The sequence below is a fragment of the Pleurodeles waltl genome, chromosome 4_1 (assembly GCF_031143425.1).
Source record: "Pleurodeles waltl isolate 20211129_DDA chromosome 4_1, aPleWal1.hap1.20221129, whole genome shotgun sequence".
NCBI classification, from domain to species: domain Eukaryota; kingdom Metazoa; phylum Chordata; class Amphibia; order Caudata; family Salamandridae; genus Pleurodeles; species Pleurodeles waltl.
In genome coordinates this window covers 275,005,117-275,032,270 of record NC_090442.1, presented here as the reverse complement: position 1 = coordinate 275,032,270, position 27,154 = coordinate 275,005,117, and the positions used below count along the sequence as shown (strand labels likewise).

The 27,154-nt window shown below is 44.6% G+C and overlaps 1 protein-coding gene across 2 annotated transcripts in view; it reads right to left on the bottom strand.

Annotated features, from left to right (window-relative positions):
- The window catches only part of SCUBE1 (signal peptide, CUB domain and EGF like domain containing 1), a 2,009,692-nt gene that overhangs the window by 358,466 nt on the left and 1,624,072 nt on the right, over positions 1–27,154 (bottom strand). For both annotated transcript variants that reach the window (XM_069228295.1, XM_069228296.1), the window contains one exon: positions 9,358–9,519. In XM_069228295.1, coding sequence (XP_069084396.1) covers positions 9,358–9,519 — 162 coding nt within the window. The remainder of the gene's footprint in view (positions 1–9,357; positions 9,520–27,154) is intronic.

The window sequence follows — 27,154 nt, the reverse complement described above, 5'->3', positions numbered from 1 at the left end:
CACACAATAAGTCTGCTTCAACACTGAGTTGTCAGCTCCCTTGAACCACACACTCCTCCCCTTTGACTTCTTTGCAGGCAGCACATCAGGAGTTCCCCAAGCCATGTAAACAGAAGCCCACTAGGGAGCATCGGACTCCAGATATCAATCAAACAGCAGAGCCCATCGAAGTAGCTCCACAAGTCTTTAGCTGTCAGAGCACCCTTGGGGCAGCCAACATCCATGTTTACCTACCTACTTCGACAACTATCTTCTGAATAAGAGATATCCAGCCACAAGCAACGCACCATCCCAGCCCCTGAACAAAAGTTGACAGAAAGGGCAGAAGCACAGGATGAAAGGATTTGGGTGGAAGACAATCTACTCCTTTTTCAGCAATCAAACAGGCCAGATCAAATTGCCATTCAGTTCCATCTCAGGAACACGGGGAGATCACCTGGAAGGGCAAAGTAAGAGTATCTCACCAAGCTCCTCTGGGTCTCAAACATGCGTACTTTACTCAGAAAGTAGGGACAACACCAGGAACTGTTACAGGAACACGGTGTTGGGGCAGATCCTCGATTTTCACCAGAAACGCTGCAATTCTGCGCTCCTGGTGATAGACCCATGTACCCCTAGGGCACTATAATCTCGAATTGCGATGGGTGACTTTTTTTTAATAGACTGACCAGATGTGCAGTGGACAAGAATGTAAGTGACCAGAATAAGTTTACTTACCCGGGGTAGAATATCTAGAGGAGAAGTTGTACCTATTTTTTGGTCCTGATGAAACGTCACTGGATCCTTTTGTGACTACTAAGATGCCATACATGTTGACCTATGAATAGAGGGTTTAGGACAGGGCTTTTTTCCCCCCAAAATCATATTAAAGTTAGAGTGCATAGGAACATTATTTCTTTAAGCACTCCGGTTATTTTTAATCATAGCCTAAACGTGTCTTCGACACATTAAATGATGATGGTTTGGGTTTAGAGCTATCTTTATCTTTTGTCTATTTTTTCTCCTTACCTCAATCACTATTTGTATCGATCTCCGGCATTACTTAACTTAAAGAACTCCGGCTAAGAGCCCCCCTTCGTCCGAAGGAGTGCCCCGTCAGACATTGCAGCGCCGGTCTGACGAGGAGCTCGCCCAATGATGATGCTTGACATCCGAAAGGATGTGTGAGGGCTCTGATAATAAAGTCCCCCTGTGTCTTATTTGTATTTTTGTTTCTTTGGGAACAGTGTACTTCATGATTTATACGGGACAACACCCTAGCCAGTCTTCATGTGCTGGCCACAAAGACTTATCAGAGAACACTGCCAAGCTGGCAAATCAGTCAAGGCTTGCTTCTTCATCAAATCAGTCTCCTAGGCAGCTTGGTCCTTTCTGGTCTGCCTCCCTCGATGCTGGTAGCTGTGCACCACCAAATGCATCTCTTCCTGTAACAACAGATTTTTACAAAAAGACTAGCTTGGTCGAAGTGTCTTTGGACCCGTTACATCAAGGAATCGCCAGCGGGAGTCCGCAGGGTATCAACACTTCACCAGCAGTGCCAGCACTTCAGGAGTGTATTTACCCACAATCAGTAACTTACAGCAAGACGCTTCCACCTCAGGCTATCCCCGAGCCACCAGCATTGACTTTCCATTATGGCAATGCATGCTCCAGAGAAACTTTAATGTACCTGTACAAATCAAAGGTCACATTTAACTTGCTGAACCACTGTAACATTCTCCAGCTGTTGATCCAGCTCCCCGAGATTGCAAATATCACCTCTGCTGACATGGCGTCCGTGGAATTCATACTTCCATCGGCATCCCAAGCAAATAAAACAACCAAAGTGACCTGACCCTTTGTCGAAGTAGCTAACCGAGTTATGGGAGTTGGAGGTTCCTTTAGGAATTGGGCAACTCAAATTTTCCCTGCAACTGAACCAGCATATCCGTATTTCTTCCTGTCATGGACAGACTACGGAGGAACTCAGCCACTGCAACTTATCCCTGACAGCATTGCCGCCTGAGTGTCTTCGTACTGCCTCTTCTACTGCCGACTGGAGCTGGCTCCCTGGAACTCTGAGCACAGTACCAAGGCAATCATAAAGAAGCAGGTCAATTATTGACCGCTCTGAACATAAAACCAACCTTACTGTATGCTCTTGGAACATTAACGGTCTGCAGGACAAGTTGGAGGAAAAGAACCTGCTGAACTATTTAACATAATTTCAAATAATAATGGGATAGATGAACTATCACGTACCGACAACAAGGAGAGCCCGCTTTGGGCATCGGAGTGGTGGACTTCACATATACATTAACTTTGCTATGAAGGGGAGCCGCCACATGTCTCAAGTCACACATGAAATCCTACAGATAGTTTTGCTCTCCCGGCACAAGGCTCTTCTGCACTCCATCTAGCTCATGTGAATATTTAAGTGAATATTTATATTCCTACGGGGAAAGCTTGTAAATCAGAGGCTGTAGCATATTTGAGAAAAGAGACAGAAGTGATCAAGATAATGCTCTCTGCCCAAGCTAGTTTTGTCTGGAGATTTTAATATGAAGTTATTGGGCACAGAGCACTCTGAGGAGGCCACTGTGGTACAGAACATCTTCTGGCAGGTCCTAAACAATTTATGCATGTAGTCTTTAAAAGGGACAAGCCAGGGAAACTGCTAATTAAAGATCTATAAGCAATGGATCTCTGAGCCATCAACGGCTGTTAAAGCATGGATCAACCTCCCTCATTTACATTCTATAATCAGAAGGTGAGAACACTAATAGACTTCATGATCTTATCATCCTCCTTTTCCATCGAATCGTGAAATTCCAAAGTGATCATCTGCCACAAGAGCTGTATTTTACACACATAATCGACCTCCACGATTCAACATATGCATTGCAGCGCATTACATATACAGACAACGGCAGAAAGCTTAAATGGTCATCACACACTATTCTGGAACTGACAGGAAAGGCCAAGCGAATGTGGTCCTCTAAATTAGAGCATACCACCCCTGGACAAGCGACACAAGTAGCACAAGCCACCAGGAGCAAGTATACATGCACATTTCTTGCCTCCTGCCTACAACAATCATTAGGCTCAAGGAATCGCAGGGCCCAAGGTTTACCATCTGGCCAATGAACAAGGACACTCAAACCCAACCTTAACAGTGCCCTCTGCCTATTTCAGAGAGAGCCTGGAAATGCGACCCTGAAGACACTTGTGTCTACCTCCAGGTCCACCTACAGGGCTCATCTGTTGGAATGTCAAAGAGATGCAGCTGCTAGCCCGGCAGCTGGGATCCCGTATGCGCTGAAGCCAAAAAGCCACACACACTTCTGGAAACAGCCTAAGCCCTGCAACGCGTCGTTACTCCATAATTTATATCTCAGAGTCTACCTGGCATCAATGCCTTTCTTGCCATTTTGGCCCCTTTACTCAGCAAGCAACCAAATACAAGGGCCCTTCGATTCAGGAAATAACTCAAGATCAGGTGCTGAGTGCTACACAATCACGCAGCAGCCTTCAAATTTTCCTGAAAGCAGTCAGAAGGAGAATCACCAAGAGTCGGAGGGAGGGATCACCAAGTCGCAACGGCACCCCTGCTGCACTATTCACAGAAGATCTCGATTTTAGGGCAAAACATCTCTCAGCACTTTACAACAGCACAATTGCCACTAGTGTCATTCTGCATTAATGGAGAGGGTCAATAATCTCCTCAGTCTTCAGAGGGGGCTCAACCAGCGACCAAGCAAACTACTGGCTAATTGCACTTTTAGATGCTAAGTCCAAGGGCCAGATGTAGCAAGTTTGCAAATTGCGACTTGCAATTTGCGAGTCCTTCCGACTCGCAAATTGCAAGTCGCAATTTGCAATGCAGTACGGTGTCTCAGACACCGACTGCGACTCGCTATGGGGTCGCAATGACCCACCTCATGAATATTCATGAGGTGGGTCGCAAATTGCGGCCCCATAGCGAGTAGAGGCACTCGCAAACATGGAGGCCTGCTGTCGTCAGCAGACCTCCATGTTCGTGACTGCTTGCTAATAAAGCAGTTTTTTTTTTTTTAAGTGTAGCCCATTTTCCTTACAGGAAAACGAGCTGCACTTAAAAAAAAAACGAAACCTTTAGTTTCGGTATTTTTTCAGGGCAGGGAGTGGTCCCTTGGACCACTCCCTGCCCTGAAAAAATATTTGTGGGTCCAGTCACAAACTGGAAGGGGTCCCATGGGGACCCCTTCCAATTTGCGAGTGGGTTACCATCCACTTGAAGTGGATGGTAACTGCGATGCCATTTGCGACCGCATACGCGGTCGCAAATGGTATTGCATCCCACTGCGACTCGCAAATAGGAAGGGAACACCCCTTCCTATTTGCGAGTCGGAAATGCATATTGCGAGTCGGTAACGACTCGCAATATGCATTTCTGCATAGGAAACTGCGTTTTGCGACTCGCAAACGGCAAATTTTGCCGTTTGCGAGTCGCAAACAGTTTCCTACATCTGGCCCCAAGTTCTTTGCGGGGAGTCTCCTGGAAGAGCTTGAGGCCTGGGCTGCAGACCACACCCTAATTACATTTAATTAAACAGGCTTTTCCAAAGGGGTCGGCACAACTGCTAATCACATGGCTGTGTTGTTTTTATTTGATCAAAGTCGGCACACCAAAAAGCCCCTCTTGCTCTGACTCATATACTACAAGGCTGCATTTGATCGTGCAGACAAAGGGAAACTATGGGCCAAGGATGCAAAGTGGGGCATTCCGGCTCAGTTGTTAAAAGCAATAATTCTTCTCCAACTCAAACACCTGGGTGAGAATCAAAGTGAGCAATGGCACGCACCTTTCCAGGTAAATAACTTCACAGGGCATGCGACGGGGATGCATACAGGCTCCACTCCTTTTCAATCTCTTTCTGGCTGATTTACCAACAAGCTTAGACAAAGTCAACTCTCATCCTCCAAGTCTGGGGAAAACGGCTATGGCATTTATGTGTATGATGACAATCTCATTCTTTTCAGCCGTACCACAGTAGGACAACAGAGGCTACTTAATGCCATGGCTGAATACTCAGAAGAAAATGCGCTTGTCATCAACCTGGGGAATCTAAAACAATGTCTTTCAGAGCAACAACACGATGCTGGCATCAGTGGCACCTGTGTGTGAATACAAATACCTGGGTGTCCTTCTCGACTGTAATGGCTCCTTTAAGCTTCATTTGGAAAGTCATTGGCAGTTCAACATATCTCCTTTTACTGAAAGTCATCTAAGCCAAATTAATCACCACAATCACATATGGAAGTGAAGCTTTGAGAGGCAGAGGAGGGGAGTAACTGGACAAAATGACCACCAAGCTCTTCAAGGCAGTGCTCTATCTACCAAGTTATGTATCACTGGCCCAGGTCCACCTCGAATTTGGTATGGTCAGACAGTCATTTTCGAGAAATGGGGCGTTTATTAACCTGTGCTAGAAATTTAAGGCAGCAAGACAAGGCACACTAAGCTTCCTTCTGTGGGCTGAAATCTCTGCTCAGCCTAGCTCTCCTGCGCAACTCTACCTCGAGTCCTCCCTGACAGCATTGGGTCTAACAAATCAACTGGCCCATCTTAGTTCGCATCAGCTTGTCAAGCGAGTGACGAAGGAAAGCGTTAAAATCTACTCACAGTTAAAATACAAAGAAGCCTTAACAAAAACAAGCCATGCCTGGCTAGTTTTGTCATCATATGACAGACTCGCCCCACAGTCCTACCTAGGCATGGCAGTCAGAACAAGGATTAAAACAGCTTTTCTGAAATATTGCATGGGTTGCCTTCCAACGCACGTGCATATTCCCCGGTGGAAACAAGACAATGGGCCTGATTACAACTTTGGAGGAGGTGTTAATCCGTCCCAAAAGCGAAGGTAAAGTGACGGATATACCACCAGCTGTATTACGAGTCTATTATATCCTATAGAACTCGTAATACAGCTGGTGGTATATCCGTCACATTTGGGACGGATTAACACCTCCTCCAAAGTTGTCATCAGGCCCACAATGTCAGGTGTCTGCCGGCTTTACAGGCTAGCCCCAGAAACACTGAACCATCAGCTATGCCTCTGCAAAGGCATCACAGTTCGACCGCAAGACTTTTCTTTGGCCAGCGTGGCTCCCAAGGGGGCTCTTTGTATTTTTTGCTATAGGAATTAGGTGTCCGTCTTTAGCATCTTAGCCTTTTCTAGAGCAAAACCTCTTGTAACGTCGAAAACTTGGAAATTATTGTCAATGGAACAGTTTCTAAAACAATGTTTATTGTCAGCTACTGTGGATAGTGTGTTTTAACATCATGTTTTACACTTTGTGTAGTGGTTGTAATTAACTGTCCACTGCTAAAAATAAATTTCAAACTTCAAACTAAAAAAAGAATATCCCTGCCTATGTGCTGAATCTACCTTTAAACACCTTTCATTAATAAAGCATTCAAAATGTTCTCATAGACATAGAAGGAACATTTGTTTAAAAAAAAAAAAAAGTAAATTATATTTTAATAGGTTAAATATTTTTCTGAAAGGTCCACGTCTGATCTAATCAATAAGGAAAGAAATTAAGTAAACAATGCATGTACCGTTCCCCATCACATTGAAGGACTTCAATACTGCTCCTTTAAAACATCCAGAAACATGCCTGGCCGACAGGGCATAACAGTGCTGGTTAGGTAGTTTTGTATCCTGTTTTCTGGGGCGAGAATCGCTTATATGAACTGTGCCTTGCTAAGGTTACCCTTTTGGATGTTGATTTCTTTGACTTCACTTAACATCACAGCATGCCAGTTACTTGGTTTATACCTTTTCTGGGGAGTTTCTTTCTTAGAGGACTTTGCATCCATTATGCCAGTTTGCTTAATGGTGCCCCCCCTGTGGTGTTAATATATATTGGAGTCTGTGTAGTTTGCCTTTCAGACTCTCAAACCATTGGAAAGTGTGACATTTATGTCAAGAGAAGCCATAGAGTGGCTAAAGCTTGCTTTAGGATAAAGCTGAGCCTTATCAGAAAGATGACAGAATCTTCTACTTCAGAGTTCTCTGTCAGCAAAAGGGCTAACAAAGTGAACACTCCACTTCACAAATTGATATGACCCTCTGTGCATCACTAAGGGCATCTTTCAGAGAGGCTGCTCAATTCTTGCTCACATTTGACTCCAAGATCTATGCTGGCCTCCCTTTACACTGACAGATTTGCTTTTGACCTAGTGAGCAAAGTCAACGCCTGACATCGAGGTCAGCTTCACAAAAAAGCATCGGCATGAAATAGGGAAACAGAAAAGGAAGATAGCTTCTTCAATAAGCCATAGGCAGTTTTTCTGCAAGACATCTAAGATGCTCATCTTGTGTCACTTCATTAAAGAGGTAATCTGCCTTCACTGCAACTTCTGTTGGGCAGTGTTTAATTAACATTACAAGAACCACCAACGACAGAGGCTCCACAGGTTCATCAGTGTGATAACGAATTTGACGGGCGTCCTGCAAAACACATGGAGACCCCCCCCCCCCCCCGATCCACTCAGGCCAAGTACTGTTCTGAGGGGGCCCCATGCACGTCAAGGGCCCACCTGCAGCTGGAGGGTCCCCCAGCACTGCAGGGACCACAGGAGCCTTTGATAAGCCACTGAGGCTTATACTGGATGGTGATACAGATACAGGTCTAGCTCCATAACATTTCTTCTCATATCTGCAGACACCCTAACATGTCAAGTTTGAGATGACAGAATAGGATCACACCACCAATTCAGACTGGAGATCATATTTTGTGAGTTCAAACCGTCAAGGATTTCTCCACTGGACAAATTGTCATGTTTCACGATGTCATGAATATGGCAGTGAGAAAGCTTAATATCAAGACCTCTAGGTGACACATAAAAACATCTGTAATTTTCAGAACATTGCAATAAAACCTTTGTCAATACCTCAAGCAACTCTAATCATCAGCCTCCTCAAACTCACTACGGGGGTGCTTTTCATGGTATCCTCTTTCAGATCAAAAAAGCAAAAACAGGAAATTAAATTCAACCCCGATCAAGAACTGCTATTTGGAAGAACCCTATTATGGATTTCCTGACAGTCTCTGCCGTTTACAGTGAAAAACGTTTAAAATGACCTCCATGCTTTTTAATGAAAAGACAGCACTGCTTCCAGTATACATGTTATTCTTATGAGACTCCCATAATCTTAGCTCAGTGAGTATTGATCCGGATCGCAAAACATTTTTAGCTGATGCTATTTCATGTCCTTGATTGTAAGTAAGGCAGTGCTTGGTGCAAAGACCTTTAATCACTATATTATGAAAGCAGGTTTGTGAAGGTAGTAATGTATGAGAAGGTTTGTGCATTTTTTTATATTTTTTTGTGGGGATGATATTTATTTCGTATTTTGTGCTGTTATGTTTTTGTACTACATTATTGGATCATGTTGATTTTCTGTTGTACTGTGGCTGTTGTGTTGCATTTTGTTTCGGCTTTTATTGTGATGTGTTCTGTTATGGTTCAGTTGCTTTTTATGCTGGTTTATTTAGCAATGTTAACAAACGCAGCTACATTCCCAGCCAAACGCAGCATATTCCTTTAACGTTTCAGACACAAATAACCATTTTCCAACGTGTAAGGTGTTAAAATACTGCTGCTCCACTATTGTAGACAACACTCAGTCCAAAATCGTGATTGTCTTAAATTAGCACTTCCTTCCTGCGTGATTACTTATGGACGTGAATAAATCCTTACTTGAACGTTCCAAGGGGCGAGGAGGTGAGATTAAAACACAGTGCTCCTTGACATTTTCGGAATTTTACTCTACCAACGTAGTGAAACACTTCATGTTGACATTCACTTATCTCCTACAATGATAATTTAAAAACTTCTTAAAGCTCACTGCATTTAGCTTTCCAATTGTGAACAAGTATAAAAACTATAATTAATGTCTTTGCCATCTAAATGCTCGCTCAGAGTAATACCTAATCATCGTAATGCGCAATTGGACCACTGATTTTTGTAGTAGTGCGGTGCATAAAACCCCTTTAGAAACGTAATAAAAAATAATTCGTCCTGGTGAACTAGCTTCAGCAGTGCATTCCCTCAGTATTTCCTCAATAACTATGGCAATTCCCTCATAGCATGCTGGTTTACACTACTTAAATGCAAACAATCGTAAGTACTCTTTAGTATTAGTGAGAAGCATATTCAGTACAAGTCAGAGCGAGTTGCCTTTGATTTCTGGAGCTAAACGTCAAAAGACAAAGGTACAGTGTCTTCATGCTATCAACATTCTATAATGATAGGAAATAATTTTCCAATTTTTAAATATCACACATAAAAATGTGAAAGAGTTGATAAAAACACAAAAAACTTACTTTTGCATTGTGTTCCGTTTGTCGAGCCATCAAAATCAGTGCTAGTATTCCCTGGGCACGCCATACAATAGTTCTGGCCAAATTCTGGCTGGTACATTCCAACAGGACATCGAATACATCTGTGCGTTGTAGAATTGTAATAATGCCCTGGAGAACAGTGGACTGTGGGAAGGTAGATTGTGGTTAAATTGTAGGCACGTTGACTTGAAACATTAAATCAGATCTGTGTAATAATTTACATTATTTATGAGCTCATATAATATTAACAACTTGCTTCAAATGTAGACATCTCACTTTACAAAGAGCGCTTGTTTCTTGTCGGGGCAATGTGGTAATGTGTCTGTTGGATATGTTATCAGTAGGTTGATAATATGGCCCAGAGTGATCAGGACAGGGAGGGTACACCGTTGCAACGGTGATGGAGTAACTGCTCTGCCAAACTCTCAGCCCACCCGCTGGATTTCGAGTTGGGTGGACTGCCAGGTTTAATGTTTCGATAAAAAATGTAGTCCCTCCGGGTAAACCTTCCTCCGACAGCCCGAAGGGAGAGGTGGCCATCCATAACACCATCCACCCTATTTAAGGAGGACAGCCTTATGTGTTTTTTCCAGTCACCTCCAGGTATTATCATCTTTTATTTTATCAAGTCTATTTCAGGTAAAACCCAGTAGTGAGGGGCAGGAAAAAAACGACCTGCCCACACCATGGGAGAAAACTTTCATAGTGTGGGTGCCATTATTTTTTTATTTTTCAAAAAAACCTCACGCTTTGGCAGTTTGTTTTTGAAAAGTAACAACCTTTTGAAACGTTTGATTGCTGGTCGCCATGCTTGACTGTTGCATCTGTCAAACCTTTCCAACACTGACAAGATCAGCGGTCACAGCACTTAGTGCCAATGTACAGAAAGGCAGGACCGATAGACATCTCTAATTTGGCGGCCGAAGTAAATGTGGCGGACATAAAGCCCTTTGCCAACCAGTCTACCTTTACACCGTCCACCAAACCCTGAATCGGGCCCACAATTTCCAACTCTTTGAATTCTTTGTGAAAAACGTGTTATTGTAGCGCAGGTCTTGCTAGAATGCATTGGTTAGTCCAATTATAGTACTAAACTGGATCACGCTTTCTGGCATAAATATAATATACACTTTAAAACTAAATAAGAAGTTTTGAAAATGAGATAAATCCTATCTCAACCTATTAAAGTTTTAGAGTCTTAGGGTGTTCTGATTAACTCCTCATGCTCAAAGTGAAAGATTTTTTTCAGAACTGATAATCTGAAGCAACCTCATGAATTGCTGGCTCCTTTGCTTTTTAATTATGCCATTTTGGGATCTTGCGTACCAGATAGCCTTTAGCCTATAGTTGTCGGTAGACAAAACCCTATCATGGAGCATATCAAAAAATGACAGTGGGCTTAGAGCATGCTCATTGTTTACCATTGGTTGACTCTATTATCCCTCTTATTTCCTTGCTTCTTGGTTGAACGCTGTTCTTCCTCTTGTGTTTGTCCCTCCCCTGAGGTATAGCCTCTTTACCATGCTTTTGAATTGATAGCTTGTATGCTTCATCTGCTCACATTTGAGGTTTTTCATTAAGTATTCTTTCTTTCTCTTGTGCTGGGTTCCTCTCCTCTCCATCTACATTTGCTTCCACTTTATACAAGCCCCACCCACCCACTTTTCCATTGCTTCCCAGCCCTCAAAGTAAAAGTAAACACTTTTAGTTTTTTTTTTGAGGGCCTGGCAGCTGCTATTTATTGCCCCTCGCCCTCTCTCTGTTGCTTCCCCCATCAGCTCCTTCATTGCTCACCTATCCTCACAGTCCATACATATATTTTTCATCCTAGGTTTTTTGCAGGTGCCAGCAGCTGCCATTTGCTGCCAGGCTGCTCCACACTGCAAAAAGAGCTATTGTACATTTAATATTTTTTTTACAGATTGATGTGGTGTACGCTTTACTGGATCAGTAAATAAATAAGAAAGAACATGGTGCTATGGTCATTTCTCTGACACATGCATGAATGGTGGCTGTGAGAAATTGGGTTGTTGGTTGACTGGGGTGTGAGCCCTGGTCAAGCAGCAACCACAGTCCTTGTCAGGGTGAGGAACAGACCAACCTCAAATTAATCTGTGTTCAACCCTCTGGTAGCTCGGCACAGAGCAGTCAGGCTTACCTTAGAAGCAATGTGTAAAGTAACTGTGCAACACTTCAAACAACAATGAAGTGAAACCACCACATGAAAAGGATCCCTCACTAAGTTAGAAAAATAGAACTTATTTTAATAAATAAAACATAAAAAAAATAACAAAAAAACAATCCGTAGAACCAACAATTTGCAATTGTAAGTATGTTACTGAAAACAGAGTCAAAAAGCACAAAGTTGAAGTTGTGGACATCTGGTCACGCCAGACCAGGACAAAGTCACAAGTTCATGCAGACCACAATGGAGCGCAGGTCAGCTACATGGACACAGTTAGGCCCACTGAACAAAATACCTTAATTCCTGGTTTGTGACAGATTGTGAGGATCTGTGTCGAAGCTTCGTGACACAGACAAATTCATGTGTCAGTTCCGAGGAACGGCGAGGCTGCGATGCAAGAGCCTGCATCATCATCGAGTATCCCATCGACATGGCTTGTGAAGCAAAGTCTGGCATCAAGGATGCGGCGTGGAGTCCAGGCATTTTGTCTGTTCTCAGGAGGTGTAAGGCTGCTATGCAGAGTCCAGTGTCGAGGATGCAGTGTGCGCTGGAGTGGTGCATCGGTTCAGAAGAGCTGAGAGGCTGTGATGCAGAGATCGGCATTGAGGCTGCCAGCAGCAGGGGATGCAAGAGCCTGTGCTGAGGATGCATTGCACAGCGCTGGTTCCACTAGATCCACAGACTGGCAAAACACCTTAAGCCCACTTCCCAGGGTCCAGAACTGGGGTGGCACCACTTGGCACTGTAGATTCACAGGAGGCAGGGTCTAGGTGCAAGTCAGGTCAGGAGGCCATCCAACTAGGCCTTGGAGTCACTCTGGGTTCGGGGCTCACAAGATTCAGGATGAGTCCTTCTCATCCAGGCAAGAGGACAGCAGGCCAGCAATCTTTCAGAGCAGCAGTTCAGCTTAGCATCAATCCTTTTAGCAGCACAGTAGCCCTTCTTCCTGACAGAGTATTCATAGGTCTGGAAGTGTGCTGGAGAGGTGGTGTCTGAGGTCCCGCATTTATACTCAGCTATGCCTTTGAAGTGGGTAGAAGCTTTTAGTGGTATGCTGGCTAAGTGCACAGGTTCCCTGCCTTTGTGGCTCTAGCTCAAGACTAACTACAGGGGGTATGCAGTCATTTGTGTGGAGACAGGACTCAACCAATTCAAATGTAAGTGGTGCTGGGCTCACCTCCTCTCTCCTATCCTGCCAATGGTGGCCCATCCATTCACATCTAAGCTTCCCAATGTGTATGGGAAAGAGGAATATACAAAGCGCAACACGCACCGACACCCAGTCATGCGACCCAGATACAGGCTGCAGGCATCAAATGGCTAAGGTAAGAAAATTCCAACTTTCTAAAAGTGGCATTTTCAGAACTGTAACTTAAAGCTATGGTTTCTATTGAACTTAGAGCTTACGATTTGAGTTGTGATTGGGTGAAAGGGCAGGTTTCCCATTGGTCCTTGGGCTGAGGGTTCTGATTGGTTAGGGTTAGAACTGGGGTTCCCATTCACCAAAGGTCACCTGACCTAGGGTTATTTACCCGTAGGACTCAAGGCATCTCAGCCCAGGCATTGGGGTTAAGGGCAGGGAAGACAGGAGCAGTTGTCTGTTTAGGGCTATTCAGGCCAGGTCAGGCTTAGGGCCAGTAAAGCAGCCCTTTTTGCCATTCATCAGCCCCCACCTTAATTCATCCACATCCACCAACATAATAACACACTCTCAGCAAACGCACTTGATTAATTTACTACGAGCAAACACTACCTACATTTCAATGTCTCAACAACCGCTACAAAACCCAACAAACCACAACGATACACCCTTCTACCCTAACTACCACACAATGGAACCTTCACAAAACACCACTCTGTCCTATACAACTAAAAAATCCACATATTACCAACACAACAAAATGCCATATCATATATAATTTTAATGCACCCAGACACACACTTCATGTTCATACAAAACACCAGCTCTACCCTCTACTTGCTCCTAACAGACATCTTTCTGTCACCACCAAACCTATACTCAAGCCTTCCATCATATCATCCACCAACACCCTCCTTTTCCTTTTACCAAAAACATACAAACAGTCCTTACACTCCAATCCACCACAGAACAACCTCTTCCAGCTATCAAATCAAACACAGTCACAAATCTTGTTAATCCCCTCTCACACACCACATACACTCTTCTCCACAACACATCACCACCCCTTCACCATTCAACTTCCACTCACCAACAGTACTTTACATACAGACCCTTCTCAGAAAACGACATCAATATCTCTTCTCACTACTTCACAAAACAAAACATAACATACACACCGACACATCAAATTCTCTCACACACAATTTCATAATACATTCTGTAACAAATTATAAATATAAACCTACTCCCACCCTCCTGACTACACAAATAATACGCATCCTAAAGCATCAACTCCCACATTCTGTCTCTTTACCAACACCTAATACAAATACACCAACACAACAACTCTCATTCACCCGGCTTTTACCCATTGTACAATTAAGAGCCTTTAAACACGACCCACATGCTCCACCCTTACCCCTAACCGATACACCTTACACCTTAAACTGACGCAAACTAAATAAACATGTCACTCTGCAAAACATTGCATCGCCATGTCTATTACACAAGGCTACTGTTCAAAAACAACACAGCTCACCAATTCACTCTCAACCATCTCCACCACCTACATACACAGACAGTTCAAAGTGCTTTTTAAGCCTGCTGGACAAGAAATATGATATAGAAAAACATAACTATTGCTATCCTCATACAGCTAGTACTAGCACTAATGACACACCTGCTACAGGTTCAAAGAAAAACTGCTCATTCTTCTGCAAAACAAAGTCACAACACTACCAAATCACAATCTCCAAACTGCCTACGAATAAATGCTTGATCACTCCCCAAAACAAGCACCACATCTACAATCTACTCACTGACACACAACCTGACTTACTCCTCATAACTGAATCATGTATAGGAGATGACATGGCCCCAATATTGCATGAAGCCGTTCTTCCAGATTATCAAATTATCACACAAAATTGTACAGGCAAAAGAGGAGGTGGACTAGCTGTTATGTTCAAGCAAACAGTAAATCTCCTCCTGTAACTTCCTTCTCCTTAACAGACCCCCTCCTAGCAATGCAACATTCCCAGACACACTTCTAGACACAGTTTCAAACCTTATAACACTGCACTCCAACCTATGCCATCCAAAAACCATCATCAGTGGCCTAGTCACAATGAACCTACATCAGATCGTAGACAAACCCACACACATCGCTGGACACACCCTAGATGTCATTTTGCTAATCCAGAACTAGTTACCTTTCAAAGGATTACTCCAGTCACATGATCAGGCCACAATTTGCTATCTTTTCAACAAAAAACACCACAGATCAACACACCTACGAATAAATTACATGCATCCACCAGAAGCGAACTCGATTTTGAATACTTAGAAACACAACTAACACAGATCTAGGCATAATACATTCCATTCAAAAGCTTTATGACTGGCTACAGGATGCTTTTAACCCCTTGGGTGCCCTGGATGTAATGGTTATGTCCTAGGCAGCACCGCTCGGGTGCCCAGGAATCGGTGCCCCTCATGCCTCTCTTGCCACCTCCCTCACGTGGAGTGGGTGAGAGAGGCATGAAAGGGGAGGAAAGGCCTTTCCTCTCCTTTCATGTCTCTCTCAGCATTTCTGCTGCCAGATCGTGATGCGATCGGGCAGCAGAACTGCCACTAGACACCAGGGACGTTTTTTATTTTTATATTTACATATAAGGGGAGCGGCCCCTTGTTGGCCATTTCTGCCCCCCTTGGGGGCAGATCACCTATTTTTAGAAGGCCCATCTGCCACCAGAGAAGATTTTTTTTTCTCAAAATAAGAGGGTGGGTATATGGCCATACCCGCCCAAAATAAATAGGGCCAAAGTTGTTCTGCCCCCCAGTGGGCAGATGGGGCAATTACCCCCGATCAACACCGGAGGGGCGGGGGGCAGAAAGTTCACTAGATACCAGGGAATAAAAAAAATTACAAAAACAGTGGGGTGGTGGCTACTAACCAGTATGGGCCTGGGTATGCCCCCTCCCCAACTGAAGTGGGTAACAGTCTTTCAGCTCTCCCCCCACACACTAAAGCATCTTATCCCATGGCAGGCAAGAAGACATTTGATTATTTGGGGGTTTTGGTTTTACATTTGGGCCATGAGAGCTTGGCTAACTTTCAAAATCGTCCCACTTGGAATGGTGAGGGCTGAACTTTTTGGACTTTGGACGCTGCCATGTAGAAAAATCCACAAGACCTAGACACATCTGAAAACTAAACATCTTGGTGATTCCAAGGTGGTGTGCTTCACTTGCACCCCACACCATTTTCTTACCCACAAAGCCCTGCAAACCTCCATCTTTGTTGAAATCACACATTTATCCCACATTTTTGTGATGAAACCTTCCGGAATCTGCAGGAATCCATAAAATTCCTACCACTCAGCATTGTCTCATCTATACCGATATAAAATTCTGCCCCACTTGTCAGCCTAAAAATGTTTTTTTTTTAAACAAACTGCCCATTTAGGACCCGCTTTGGTTCCCCCTCAATTTCAATATATTTTTGGACCTTCCCTGTCACAAGCACTTGGCCCACCTACACAAGTGAGGTATCATTTTTACTGGGAGACTGAGGAGAATGTTAGGTGGTAGGAAATTTGTCCTGGGGTAGTGATCCCACACAGAAATGTGGAAATAATTTGATTTCTTTTGCTAAATTTGAGCTTTGCTGAGGATTCTTGGTAAGAAAACACTGGTGGATCCATGCAAGTCACACCTCCCTGGACTCCCTCGGGTGTCTAGCTTTCAGAAATGTCTGGGTTCAGTAGGTTTCTCTGTATGGCAGCTGAGCCAAGGACCGAAAACGTAGGTGCCCCCGCAAAAACAGGTAGTTTTGTATTTGATAATTGTGATGTGTTCAGATAGTGTTTTGGGGCATTTCCTTTCGCAGGCACTAGGCCTACCCACACAAGCCCACACAAGTGAGGTACCATTTGAATCAGGAGACCTGGGGTAATGCTTGGTGGAAGGAAATTTGTGGCTCCTCTCAGATTCCAGTACTTTTTGTCACTGAAATGTGAGGAAAAAGTGTTTTTTGGCCAAATTGTGAGGTTTGCAAAGGATTCTGGGTAACAGAACCCGGCGAGAGCCCCAAAAGTCACCCCATCCTGGATTCTCCTAAGTGTCTAGTTTTAAAAAATGCACAGGTTTGGTAGGTTTTCCTAGGTGGTGGCTGAGCTAGAAATCAAAATCCACAGCTAGGCACTTTCCAAAAAACACGTAAAAATGTATTGTGTCCATGTTTTTACGTTTCCTGTCGCGGGCGTTAGGCCTACCTACGCAAGTGAGGTACCATTTTTATTGGGTGACTTGGGGGAACACAGAATAGCAGAACAAGTGTTACTGCCCCTTGTCTTTCTCTACATTTTTCCCATCCAAATGTAAGACAGTGTGTAAAAAGGACGTCTATTTGAGAAATGCCCTGTAATTCACATGCTAGTATGGGGACACCTGAATTCAGAGATGTGCAAATAACCCCCTAAATCTCTATATATTCTCATCCTTATATATGTATACCCTCGCCTATATAGTTATGTCAGTGGAAATGTGGCAGTAGGCTTGCGGTACATACCGCCACATTATGACATTGGAGGGTTGGCAGAAGCCACCCTGCCAATGTACCACACCGACCGCCATGGCGGTAGCAGCCGCCGGGCTGGAGATAACAATCTCCAACCCGGCGGCCCCGACTGTTCCACCGGCGGAATTATGACCCTGCCTACCGCCATGGTTCATAACGCCACAAAAACAATGGTGGTAGGCCCTACCAGTGACAGGGAATGCCTTCCCTGTCACTGGTAGGAGGCCCACCCCTTCAACACATCCTATACAACCCCCAACCCCTCAACACTCCCCATACAACCCCCAATTCCGCCCTCGATCCACACTTCGCCCTTCCAATCCACCCACCCATACACACACACACGCAGGTACACACCACCTATTCTCACACACACTCACACAGGCATAAACGCATTCATACACGCATGCATCCATTCATTCACGCACACATCCATACACACATCTAAACTTACACACAGATAGTCATTCACGCATTCTCACGCATGCAACACTACACACTCATGCACGCACAAACTCACACAGTCTCTACACACACCCAACAGCCCCCACCTCCCTCCCCTGTCTGAAACCCAACTTAACTGAATCCAGGGGGTCTTCCGGCAGGGGATGGGATGGGGCGCTGCTACCGCCAGCAGCGCCTGCCAGAGGAACACCGACAGGCCGTATTATTTTTCATAATACGGCTGGCGGCGGTCTACTGGCATGACGCTGCTGGTGGTAGCAGCGCCACCTTAACACCGTCTGCCGGCATGCCCACAGCCGGATTTCAGCCCCTTTTGTGGTGTAAATATTATGGCGGACGGATGTTAGCCGCAGCGATGATCTTTTGGCAGACTTCACCACGTCGGTAGGCGGCACTTACTGCCAAAGTTGAAATGTGAGCCTATATGTTTATTACTTTACTCCTAGTGCAAAAAAAACTTTGACTTTATCCAATGCACAATTCTATGTTTCACCCTATACCTCCTTCAATATAGCCCCTGCCTCCACTCTCTGACTCATCCCAAACCTCATTCTACTACTATGATCTACAAAATAACCCTTTCTAGACTGCCCCCCCTCCACCCCTCCTTGGATCACTTCAAATCTCATTTTACTAGTATGATCTCCCTAAAACATTTCTAAAGAGTCTTCCCTCCTCTAAGTATGTTTTTAATCACCCTAAAGCTCATCTTACTACTATGATCCCCTAAATAACACTTTATAGACTCTTTACCCTCCATTAGTCTATTCAACCCAACTAACAAGACACCACTCAAATTAACTCATATTTCCCTATACTAATCACCTATCTCTTTTCAGTTCTGGAGCAGTGCTTTACTTGCGAAAAAGCCCTCAGATGTCTCATCAGTAGTAGCACTAAATAATTACAATCAAAGTCCAACTCCACCATAAGTCAGCCTTTAAAATTATGATTCCAGAGACACCAAACATTAGTTAACTACCTATTCACATTTGGAAGTTACACTTATAAATATGTGATAAGGAATTTCTAATGTTATCCTATGGGGGAGGTAGGCCTTGAAGTAGTTAAAAATTTATTTAAGAGTTATTCACTAACAAGACATGTAAAACTTCAAGTACTTATCCTACGTTTAAAAAATACTTGGGGTGATATATGTATTAAAAAGGAAGGTTTGGGCCTGCCAAAAGGCTTATTTTGCCGGATCAAAATGACAGTTTAAAACTGTACATACACAGGCACAATGGCAAGCCTGGGGCAAGTTTAAAGTGCTACTTAAGTGGGTGGCACAATCAGTGTTGCAGGGCCACTAGTAGAATTCAAATTACAGGCCCTCAGCACAGGTAGTGCCATTTTACTATGGACTTACAAGCCAAACTAACATGTTTTAAGAAGAGAGCACAAGCACTTTTGGGAGTGGTAAAGCTTGCAGAGTCAGGCCAGCAAAAACACAGTCAGCAAAAACATGAGGTAGGAAGGCCAAAAGGTATGGGGAAATCCAACTCTGGATGCCAGGTCTAAAAGTGTCTCTTACACAGGCCTACATAATCACATCTGCACATGCCAGCAAAATGACGTGCTTACCATAGGGGGCGGTGTCATTGCACCTTTTGTTTTTTTTGTGCTGATGTTGCATAAGACCAGCAAAAAACATGTTGCTTTTTCTCAATGCTGCATAGCATTGGAAAAAAGGCATTGGCAGAGCCAATAGGTCAAAGAGACACAACATATTGGCTTTGCCAATGCTTATTATGTTTTTATGTCACTCCTTTTATGTTTTCTTATCAAAAATATTAAAAAGACCAGGTAGCTCTTTTATATAGTATAAGGTTGGTGTGTTTTTTACCAACATCACAGCGTTCTCTAATGACAGAACAAGAGGGCTGAAGGCTACATGGACTGTCTCCTGTTTCAACATGCTGATGTGGTTTTCCTTTAAATTTTGTAACTAAGTCCACTGAAATGTCTCCTTGTCCCATCATGAATGCTTCTATCATGATTACCTGGACAGAAGGCTGCTTCTTGGTTGGCAATTATTTCAACATTTTATTATAATGGTACCACCTGGTGAAAGAATGAACAACCATATAAGTTAGGATTGGCTTATGTAATGATGGAATCAGTACCAGACAAATCTTGCAATTTTTTTCTTTGTCCCTAAAGTTATCCCTGAATTTTACTGGCTATGCTTAAGGGCTCCAAAAAAAGGATCTCATACCATCTATAATGAGTGCTCCTCAAGGATAAGAAAACAAGTTACTTACCTGAAACTACAGTTATCCAGTATTGGTATCTTTCATAAATTCACATGCGACCCACCCTCCTCCCCTTTGATGCTCGCATTTCCTCTCAGGTTCTAATGTTCACTCTCGTGCTGGAAAATCTGAGGAAGGGAGCTTCTCTGGAGAAGGTTCTAGAGGGTGCTGGTGCCTGATTGGACAGCAGGCAGGTTTGGGTCCTTTCACAAAAGGACATGGATAGGCTATGTGAGCAATTGCTGGCTCCATTATAGCCTATGGCAAAACATTTTTTTTATTATTTATTGCTATTTTATGTACCGTGATGGCGTAGAACAGCTTGTCCTACTAGAGAGTCTGTTCTTTGTGATGACTCCAAACAATAGTGCTGCGTAAAGGAGTGCGTAGTTTTCCATGTCGCAGCCTGGCAAATTTTATCAAGGGCAATACCTTGAAACAAAGCAGCCGATGTGGAGACTGCTCTTGTGGAGTGGGCTCTCGGGCGCCTAGTCAAGGGTTTTCCTGCCTTGGTGTGACAAAATTGGATTGTCAAAGAAATCTATCGGGCTATAGTGGCCTTGGTTACTCCTGTTCCCTGTCGTCCCAGAGAATAAGATACTGGGAGTTGGTCTGATTCCTGATGTGTTTGGTACTTTGCAGATAACATTTTAGGCATAGTTTGATGTCCAAAGAGTGGAGAGTTTTCTCTGCTATCGTAGTAGGGTTTGGAAAAAAGGTTCGTAGAATAACTGGTTCATTGAGGTGGAACGAAGATGGAACCTTGGGAATATATTTGGGATTGGTTCGGAGCATAACGAAGTCTTCAGAGAAAACCAAAAAGGGTTCTTTAGTAGTGAACGCCTGTATATCACTGACTCTCCTGGTAGAGGTGAGAGCGAGCAAGGTTGACACTTTCCAGGTGATGTACTTGAGCTCCGCCCTATGAATGGGTTAAAAAGGAGCTTTCATGAGTTGGGAGAGGACAATATTAAGATGCCACTCTGGCGGAGGTAAGCGTACCGGAGGAAAGGTGCGGAACAGCCCTTTCATAAACTGTTTGATGACTCTGGATGAGCCGATAGATGGCATGTCAGCCGATCGTCTGTCTGTAAGAGGCTATAGCTGCTAGGTGAATCTTGACTGATGCATGGGAAAGACCAGCTTTAGAGAGAGAGAGAGCAGGTAAGAAAGAATTTGCTCAGGGTTAATCTGAAATGGGTGAAAATTATTCTGAGAGCACCAAACACAGAATCTCTTCCATTTGAGTCTGTATGTCTTTTTCGTGCTCTCTGCTCGTGCCTTAGATAATATAAGTCTACATTCTTGATCTATGTTCATATCTTGGAACTCTCTGTACTCAGGAGCCAAGCATGCAAGTGTAGTGAAGTTGGGTCGGGATGTAAGATGAGACCCTGATTCTTCGTTAGAAGATTGTGGTTGCAAGGCAGGCGGACTGGGTTGGTTACTGACCGGAGTAGGAGCTCCGTGTACCAGTACTGCCTGGGCCACTTGGGGGCTATGAGAATGATCGTGCAGCATTCGGTTTTCATTTTCCTGAGGAGCCTGGGAATCAGTGGAATGGGGGAAAAGCGTATGCAAAGATCCCGGACCATCTTATCAAAAGAGCATTTCCCCACGACCCTGGGAGTGGGTATCGACTGGCGTAAAACTGGCATTTGGCGTTCAGATTGGTGGCAAACAAGTCTAGGATCGGCCGACCCCATCGTTGGAAGATGTCCTAGAGTATGGTCTGATTGAGTTCCCACTCGTGACAGTTGTCGTACGTCCTGCTGAGAGAGTCTGCTAGAGCATTGTTGACCCCAGCCAGGCGCTCCGCCCTGAGGCGGACGTTGTTCAGTGTGAGCCAGTTCCAGAGAGACTGAGCTTCTCTTGAGAGGGAGAGGGATCTTGTTCCTCCCTGCTTGTTGATGTAGAACATGCTTGTTGTGTTGTCTGTTCTGACTAACACATCCTTCCAAGGAGGCGTCCGTGGTGATGACAAAGTCTGTTATTGGTGCCAGAAAAGTAAGACCGTGGGAGAGGTGGTTGATGTGAGACCACCATTCTAACGCCTGCCGAATCTTTGGTGTGATAGTTATTAAGTCGTCGAAGGATCCTTGCGACTGGGTCCATTGAAGTTGCAGTTCTTCTTGCAGCGGCCTCATTTTGAGTCTTGCTAGCCGTACTAGGACTATGGCTGAGGAAATCATGCCCAGGAGCGATTTGAATAGTCGTACTGAAACAAACTTTTTTGCGGAGATTGTGACAGCCAATTGGGTCAGCTTCTGCTGCCTTGCTAGGGTGAGATATGCCTTGTTTTGGATAGTGTCTAATTCTTCTCCCAGGAAAACTCTCCTGCATGCGGGAAGCACTACTGACTTCTGTAGGTTCACTGTTAGACCCAAACCGTTGAATAGTTTTAGGCAGGCGTTTGTCGCTTTGGAAGCTAACAGAGATGACAGAGCTTTTATGAGCCAGTCGTCCAGGTATGGGAACACCTGGAAACCCTTGCTTCTGAGGGAGGCTGTGACCGGGGCAAGGCATTTCGTGAAGATTCTTGGAGCTGATCTGAGGCCAAATGGTAGGACTCTGAACTGATAATGGGCACCGGCTACTGTAAAACTGAGATATTTGCGATGCTTTTTGTGTATTGGAATGTGGAAGTAGGCGTCCTGGGGATCTAGAGTTGTCATAAAGTCTCCAGGATTCAGGAGGTGCAGGATATCTGACAGTGTGATCATCCGGAAGGATTGTTTCCGAAGGAACTTGTTGAGTTAGTCTAGTATAGGACGCCACTCTCCTGACTTCTTCCTTATGAGGAAAAACCGGGAGTAGAATCCGAGACCCCGTTGTTGCAGAGGAACTGCCTCTATAGCCCCTTTGGCAAGAAGGCTGAGTACTTCCACCTGAAGCAGACGATGATGGAGAGATCTGCCTGATGTTGGTGGGTGAGGCTGTGGCTTTTGTGTGAATTCCAGGGTATGACAGCTTGTCACTATATCCAGCACCCATCTGTCTGATGTTATTTTCTTCCACTCTTGGATGAAGTTGGAAATATTTGCTCCTATTGGCTGATGTTGTGGGCATTGGGGGAGCATAGCCGGTGCTTGTAGAAGATCATTGTTTTCAGGGCTGATCTCTGGATTGCGAACCCTGCCTTCGTTTACCTCCTTGTCTGGTATAGGAGGCAGTCGATGATTGCCTGTACTGCTGGTGGTATGAAGGCCTGTGCTGGGATTGCTGGTATTGTCTGTGGAAGGAACCTCGAAATGAGGTGAAACCTCTCCCTCTAGCCCCTCGAAAGGGCTGTTTCCGGTACTGCAGGGTACCCAGGGACTTGGCGGTGTCCGTCTTGATGCCTGGAAGTGCGTCATCCACATGCTTGCCAAGTAGAGATTCGCCATCGTAAGGCATGTCTAGGATTCGGGACTGCACTTCTGGTCTAAAAGATGTGGCCTTGAGCCAACCTTGCCGTCGTAAGACTGCGGCACCCACTAGTTGGCGGAAACCAGTAGAGGCTATGTCAAGAGCGCAGTCGATAATTTCTTCCGACGTACGCTCACCTTCCTGTAGGATCTTTCGTGCCTCTGCTTGTTTATTTTCAGGAATGAGGTCCAGGAAAGGTTGCATGTCGGACCACATTTGGCAGTCATATCGGCCTAGAATCGCTAAAGAATTTGCTGCCCTAACAGTGATTGCAGACATGGAGGAGAATCTCTTGCCTATATTGTCCAGTCTTCGACCTTCTTTGTCTGGAGGAGTAGAGATAGGCGTCGATGGGTTTTTGGAGCGCCTTTGAGCAGCCTGTGAGATCACTGAGTCAGGCTTTGGATGGCCAGTAAGGCATGCCGGAGAATCTTGGGTTGCCTTGTATTTTTTATCCAGTTTTTGTGGAACTGGAGGAACCGTAGCCGGGTTTCGCATAATCTTTGTGCCCTCGCTCCATATGAAATCAATAATCGGAATGGACCGTACCGACTTCCGTGATTGCTCAAATCATGTAGGAAACATTCAGACTTGGAGACAGATGTTGGAAGGTGAAAACGTACCGCGGCTCTGTCCAAGGGATTATGGAAACCACCTATGTCCTCGGGCGGAGAATCAGAGGGGCGAGGAGGTGGTGGAGAAGGAGTGGGGGCCAAGTAATCATCCCATTCCTCGGTAGGATGTTGTGGAGTGGAAATTTCTCCTTCTTCTTGTTCCTCTTCCCCTGAAGTGGAACCTTCATCTCTGAGGGGTGCAGCTAACACCGAGTGGGATGTCAATCTTGGAGTAGCTGGCGGAGGAGGAACATTAACTGGTGTCACCGGAGAGACTGGCGCTGGTGGTTGATCTTCCGTTGCCAGTGGGAACCTTCTCCTATAATCCTGAAGCATGGATTGTAAATCCTGGATTAAGGAGGAAGGCATTTGTACAGTATCTCTGTGTTGAGGTTCTCGTGTTTCGTAATATTGTTCCTGATGAGAGTAGTATGGTTGGTATTGTTCATACTCATCCTCTTCATCCTCATCTTGGTACTTGACATGGAGCTGCGAGGGGCTATGTGCATCTCCGAATGGACCTTCGTCAATTTCCTCCCAGTCAAGAAGATGACTGGGTACTAAAGCCGACACCTTGTTTGGAGATGTGTCAGTTGGATGAATGTCTGGTGCAGGTAGAGATCTGATCCTGACCATGGCTCGGAGATCTGGAGACCTGGAAGAGGCAGGAGTGGCCTCAATCTGTCTACTACGCACCAGTGCTGTCGATGGCGTGAAAGTTGATGCAGATGTGGATGGTACAGATTATTCCCTCGACGGTGGTCTCGTCGACGGTGGTTTCGCCAGTGATGGTTTCGGCGACAGTAGTGTCGTCGATGGTAGTGTCGTCGAGGATGACTTCTTTGACGGTGTCTCCGTCGATGGCGAAACCGCAGAGACGGTAGTTGTTGGTACCGTCGTCGACGGTGTTGTCGTCGTCGATCTGATTTTTAGAGTCATTTTTCCAGAAGTGGAAGGCTCTGAGGAAGGAGATAGACGGTAGGACTCCTTCTTTTGAAGAGGAGAGGAAGGCTCAGAGGAGACTGAAGTCTGTAAGCCCTTCCCATGATGTGATTTCTGCCTCTTCCTGGATTTTTCTGTCTGGCCCAGGTCCTCAGATCTGGACCTTTTGTGTGGCCTCTCTGACCCACTCTCCTCACCTGAAGTACAGGATTTGGCCTGTAACCATGTCAGGAGCCTGCCCTCACGGTCTCTGAGGGTCTTTGTGGAGAAGGTGCGACATATTTTGCAGTCCTTAACCTGGTGTTGTGGGTAGAGACAATACAAACAGTCTTTATGTGGGTCATCCACATGGAGCCTTTTCTTTCCACAGGTCTTGCAAGGGTGGAAAGGCCTTTCCTAGAAGAATCTGACATATTTTCAACTCTTTTGAGAGAAAAAGTTCTGAAGTAGAAGAAAAACTGAGCAGAGCTCAGGGAGACTCCCTTCACACGACGTGCGGTAGAAAATCTGAGGAAGGGAGCTTCTCTGGAGAAGGTTCTAGAGGGTGCTGGTGCCTGATAGGACCCAAACCTGCCTGCTGTCCATTCACAAAAGGACATGGATAGGCTATGTGAGCAATTGCTGGCTCCATTATAGCCTATGGCAAAAAACATTATTTATTATTTATTGCTATTTTATGTACCGTGGAACTCCCACTTCGACGACGGGGATGATTCAAGCATGTGAATTTATGAAAGATCCAATACTGGATAACTTTGGTGAGTTGTGTGACAGGATAGACCCAAAAGTGGTCTCTTCACCACTTAGTCCCTCAAACCCCTTTCCTAGGTCCAGGTTTGCAGAAGCCGGTTGATAGTTTTGGGATGCAATAACTAAACCCAGAGGACTGCCATGACTCAGGACTTGGCTGCTCCACTAAGGTACACAGGAAGCTTAATGCGGCTTTGGAGGCCAACATTCTGTTTTAGACTGTCAGAACCCCATTCAGAGGGCCTCAGGGCAAGCTGGATATACTGGGCCCAACCGTGGGGTTGAGTCCTTTTAGTTCTGATGTCCCAGGGCCATACCTAATAGCAGCAATAAATGATTCTCTAGTCATTTACTATTATGATACAAGGTGAAATATGGCATATACAAACAATACACACAGCCCCATGAGGTTAGGGTTCTAGTGTCCAATAGACAGACCCCTAGTCCCTCTTCCCTCTCACTAGTGGTAGTAGTTATTTCTCATTCACTATAGGAGACATTTAAAGTTTAGTAGTCTGAGTCTCAGAAGTCCCACTCTGACTATTTTAGAAAAAATCTAGTTTTTCAGTGCTAAATTGCTATCTGGCAGACAAGTTTCCCCACTGCCCTCCGGTATCCAGCTGAGTGGTACTTTGATTTATTGTGTTTGATGTCATGGCAGTGCTTTCAAATTCTATCATGCCTAGTTCCTTTTCAAGTCTTGTTCGATATTGGCTCAATTGTGATGCCTTAGCCTTTCTTGTGTGATGGTTCATGTTGGTTCCGCAGCATAGCGTGATGGTTCAGTAGCATGACAGTGCTTCACAATTCTATTATTTTTAGTTCCTTTTTAAGATCTTGTTGGATATTGGTGCAATCATGATGAACCAGCCATTCTAGTGTGATGGTTCGGTATCTGACAATAAAGAATTGGTTACCTTAGGTGTTCGGTCCCCGATTTGACATGAAATGCCCAGTTTATTTGTCTACACTTTGCTTTTAAGGTGGAAACCTATATTGATAATTGCCATTTCTTCTTTCTGTATATTCTTTGCATAGTATGACATAGAGATGTGCAAGATGGATGTGTCAGTTTAGCGCAAGCCTTTGGAGTTCGAAGATGTAGTGTGGTGTCTTCAAAGGTTCGATCCTGACCTTCTGTTGGCCTTCCTGGAGAAGATTTAGTTGAGTGGGATCTTCATTACCTGTATTTGTTTTTAGGGCAGTACATCACAATTTTATTATTTTTAGGCCCCTTCCAGGTCCTGTTTGACATTTGCATGGCTGTGATGGCTTAGCAGGTTCAGCTTTTCATTAATCTTTTGTTATTATTTAGTTTGATGTTTTTATCCGAGCTCTCTAATTCTCGTTGAACCTTCATCCAGTCTGTGTTTTTCTACTTGTGGTGGCTAAGGATTGGTCGTTTCAAATTTAGGGTGACAAATAACCATGCTGCCT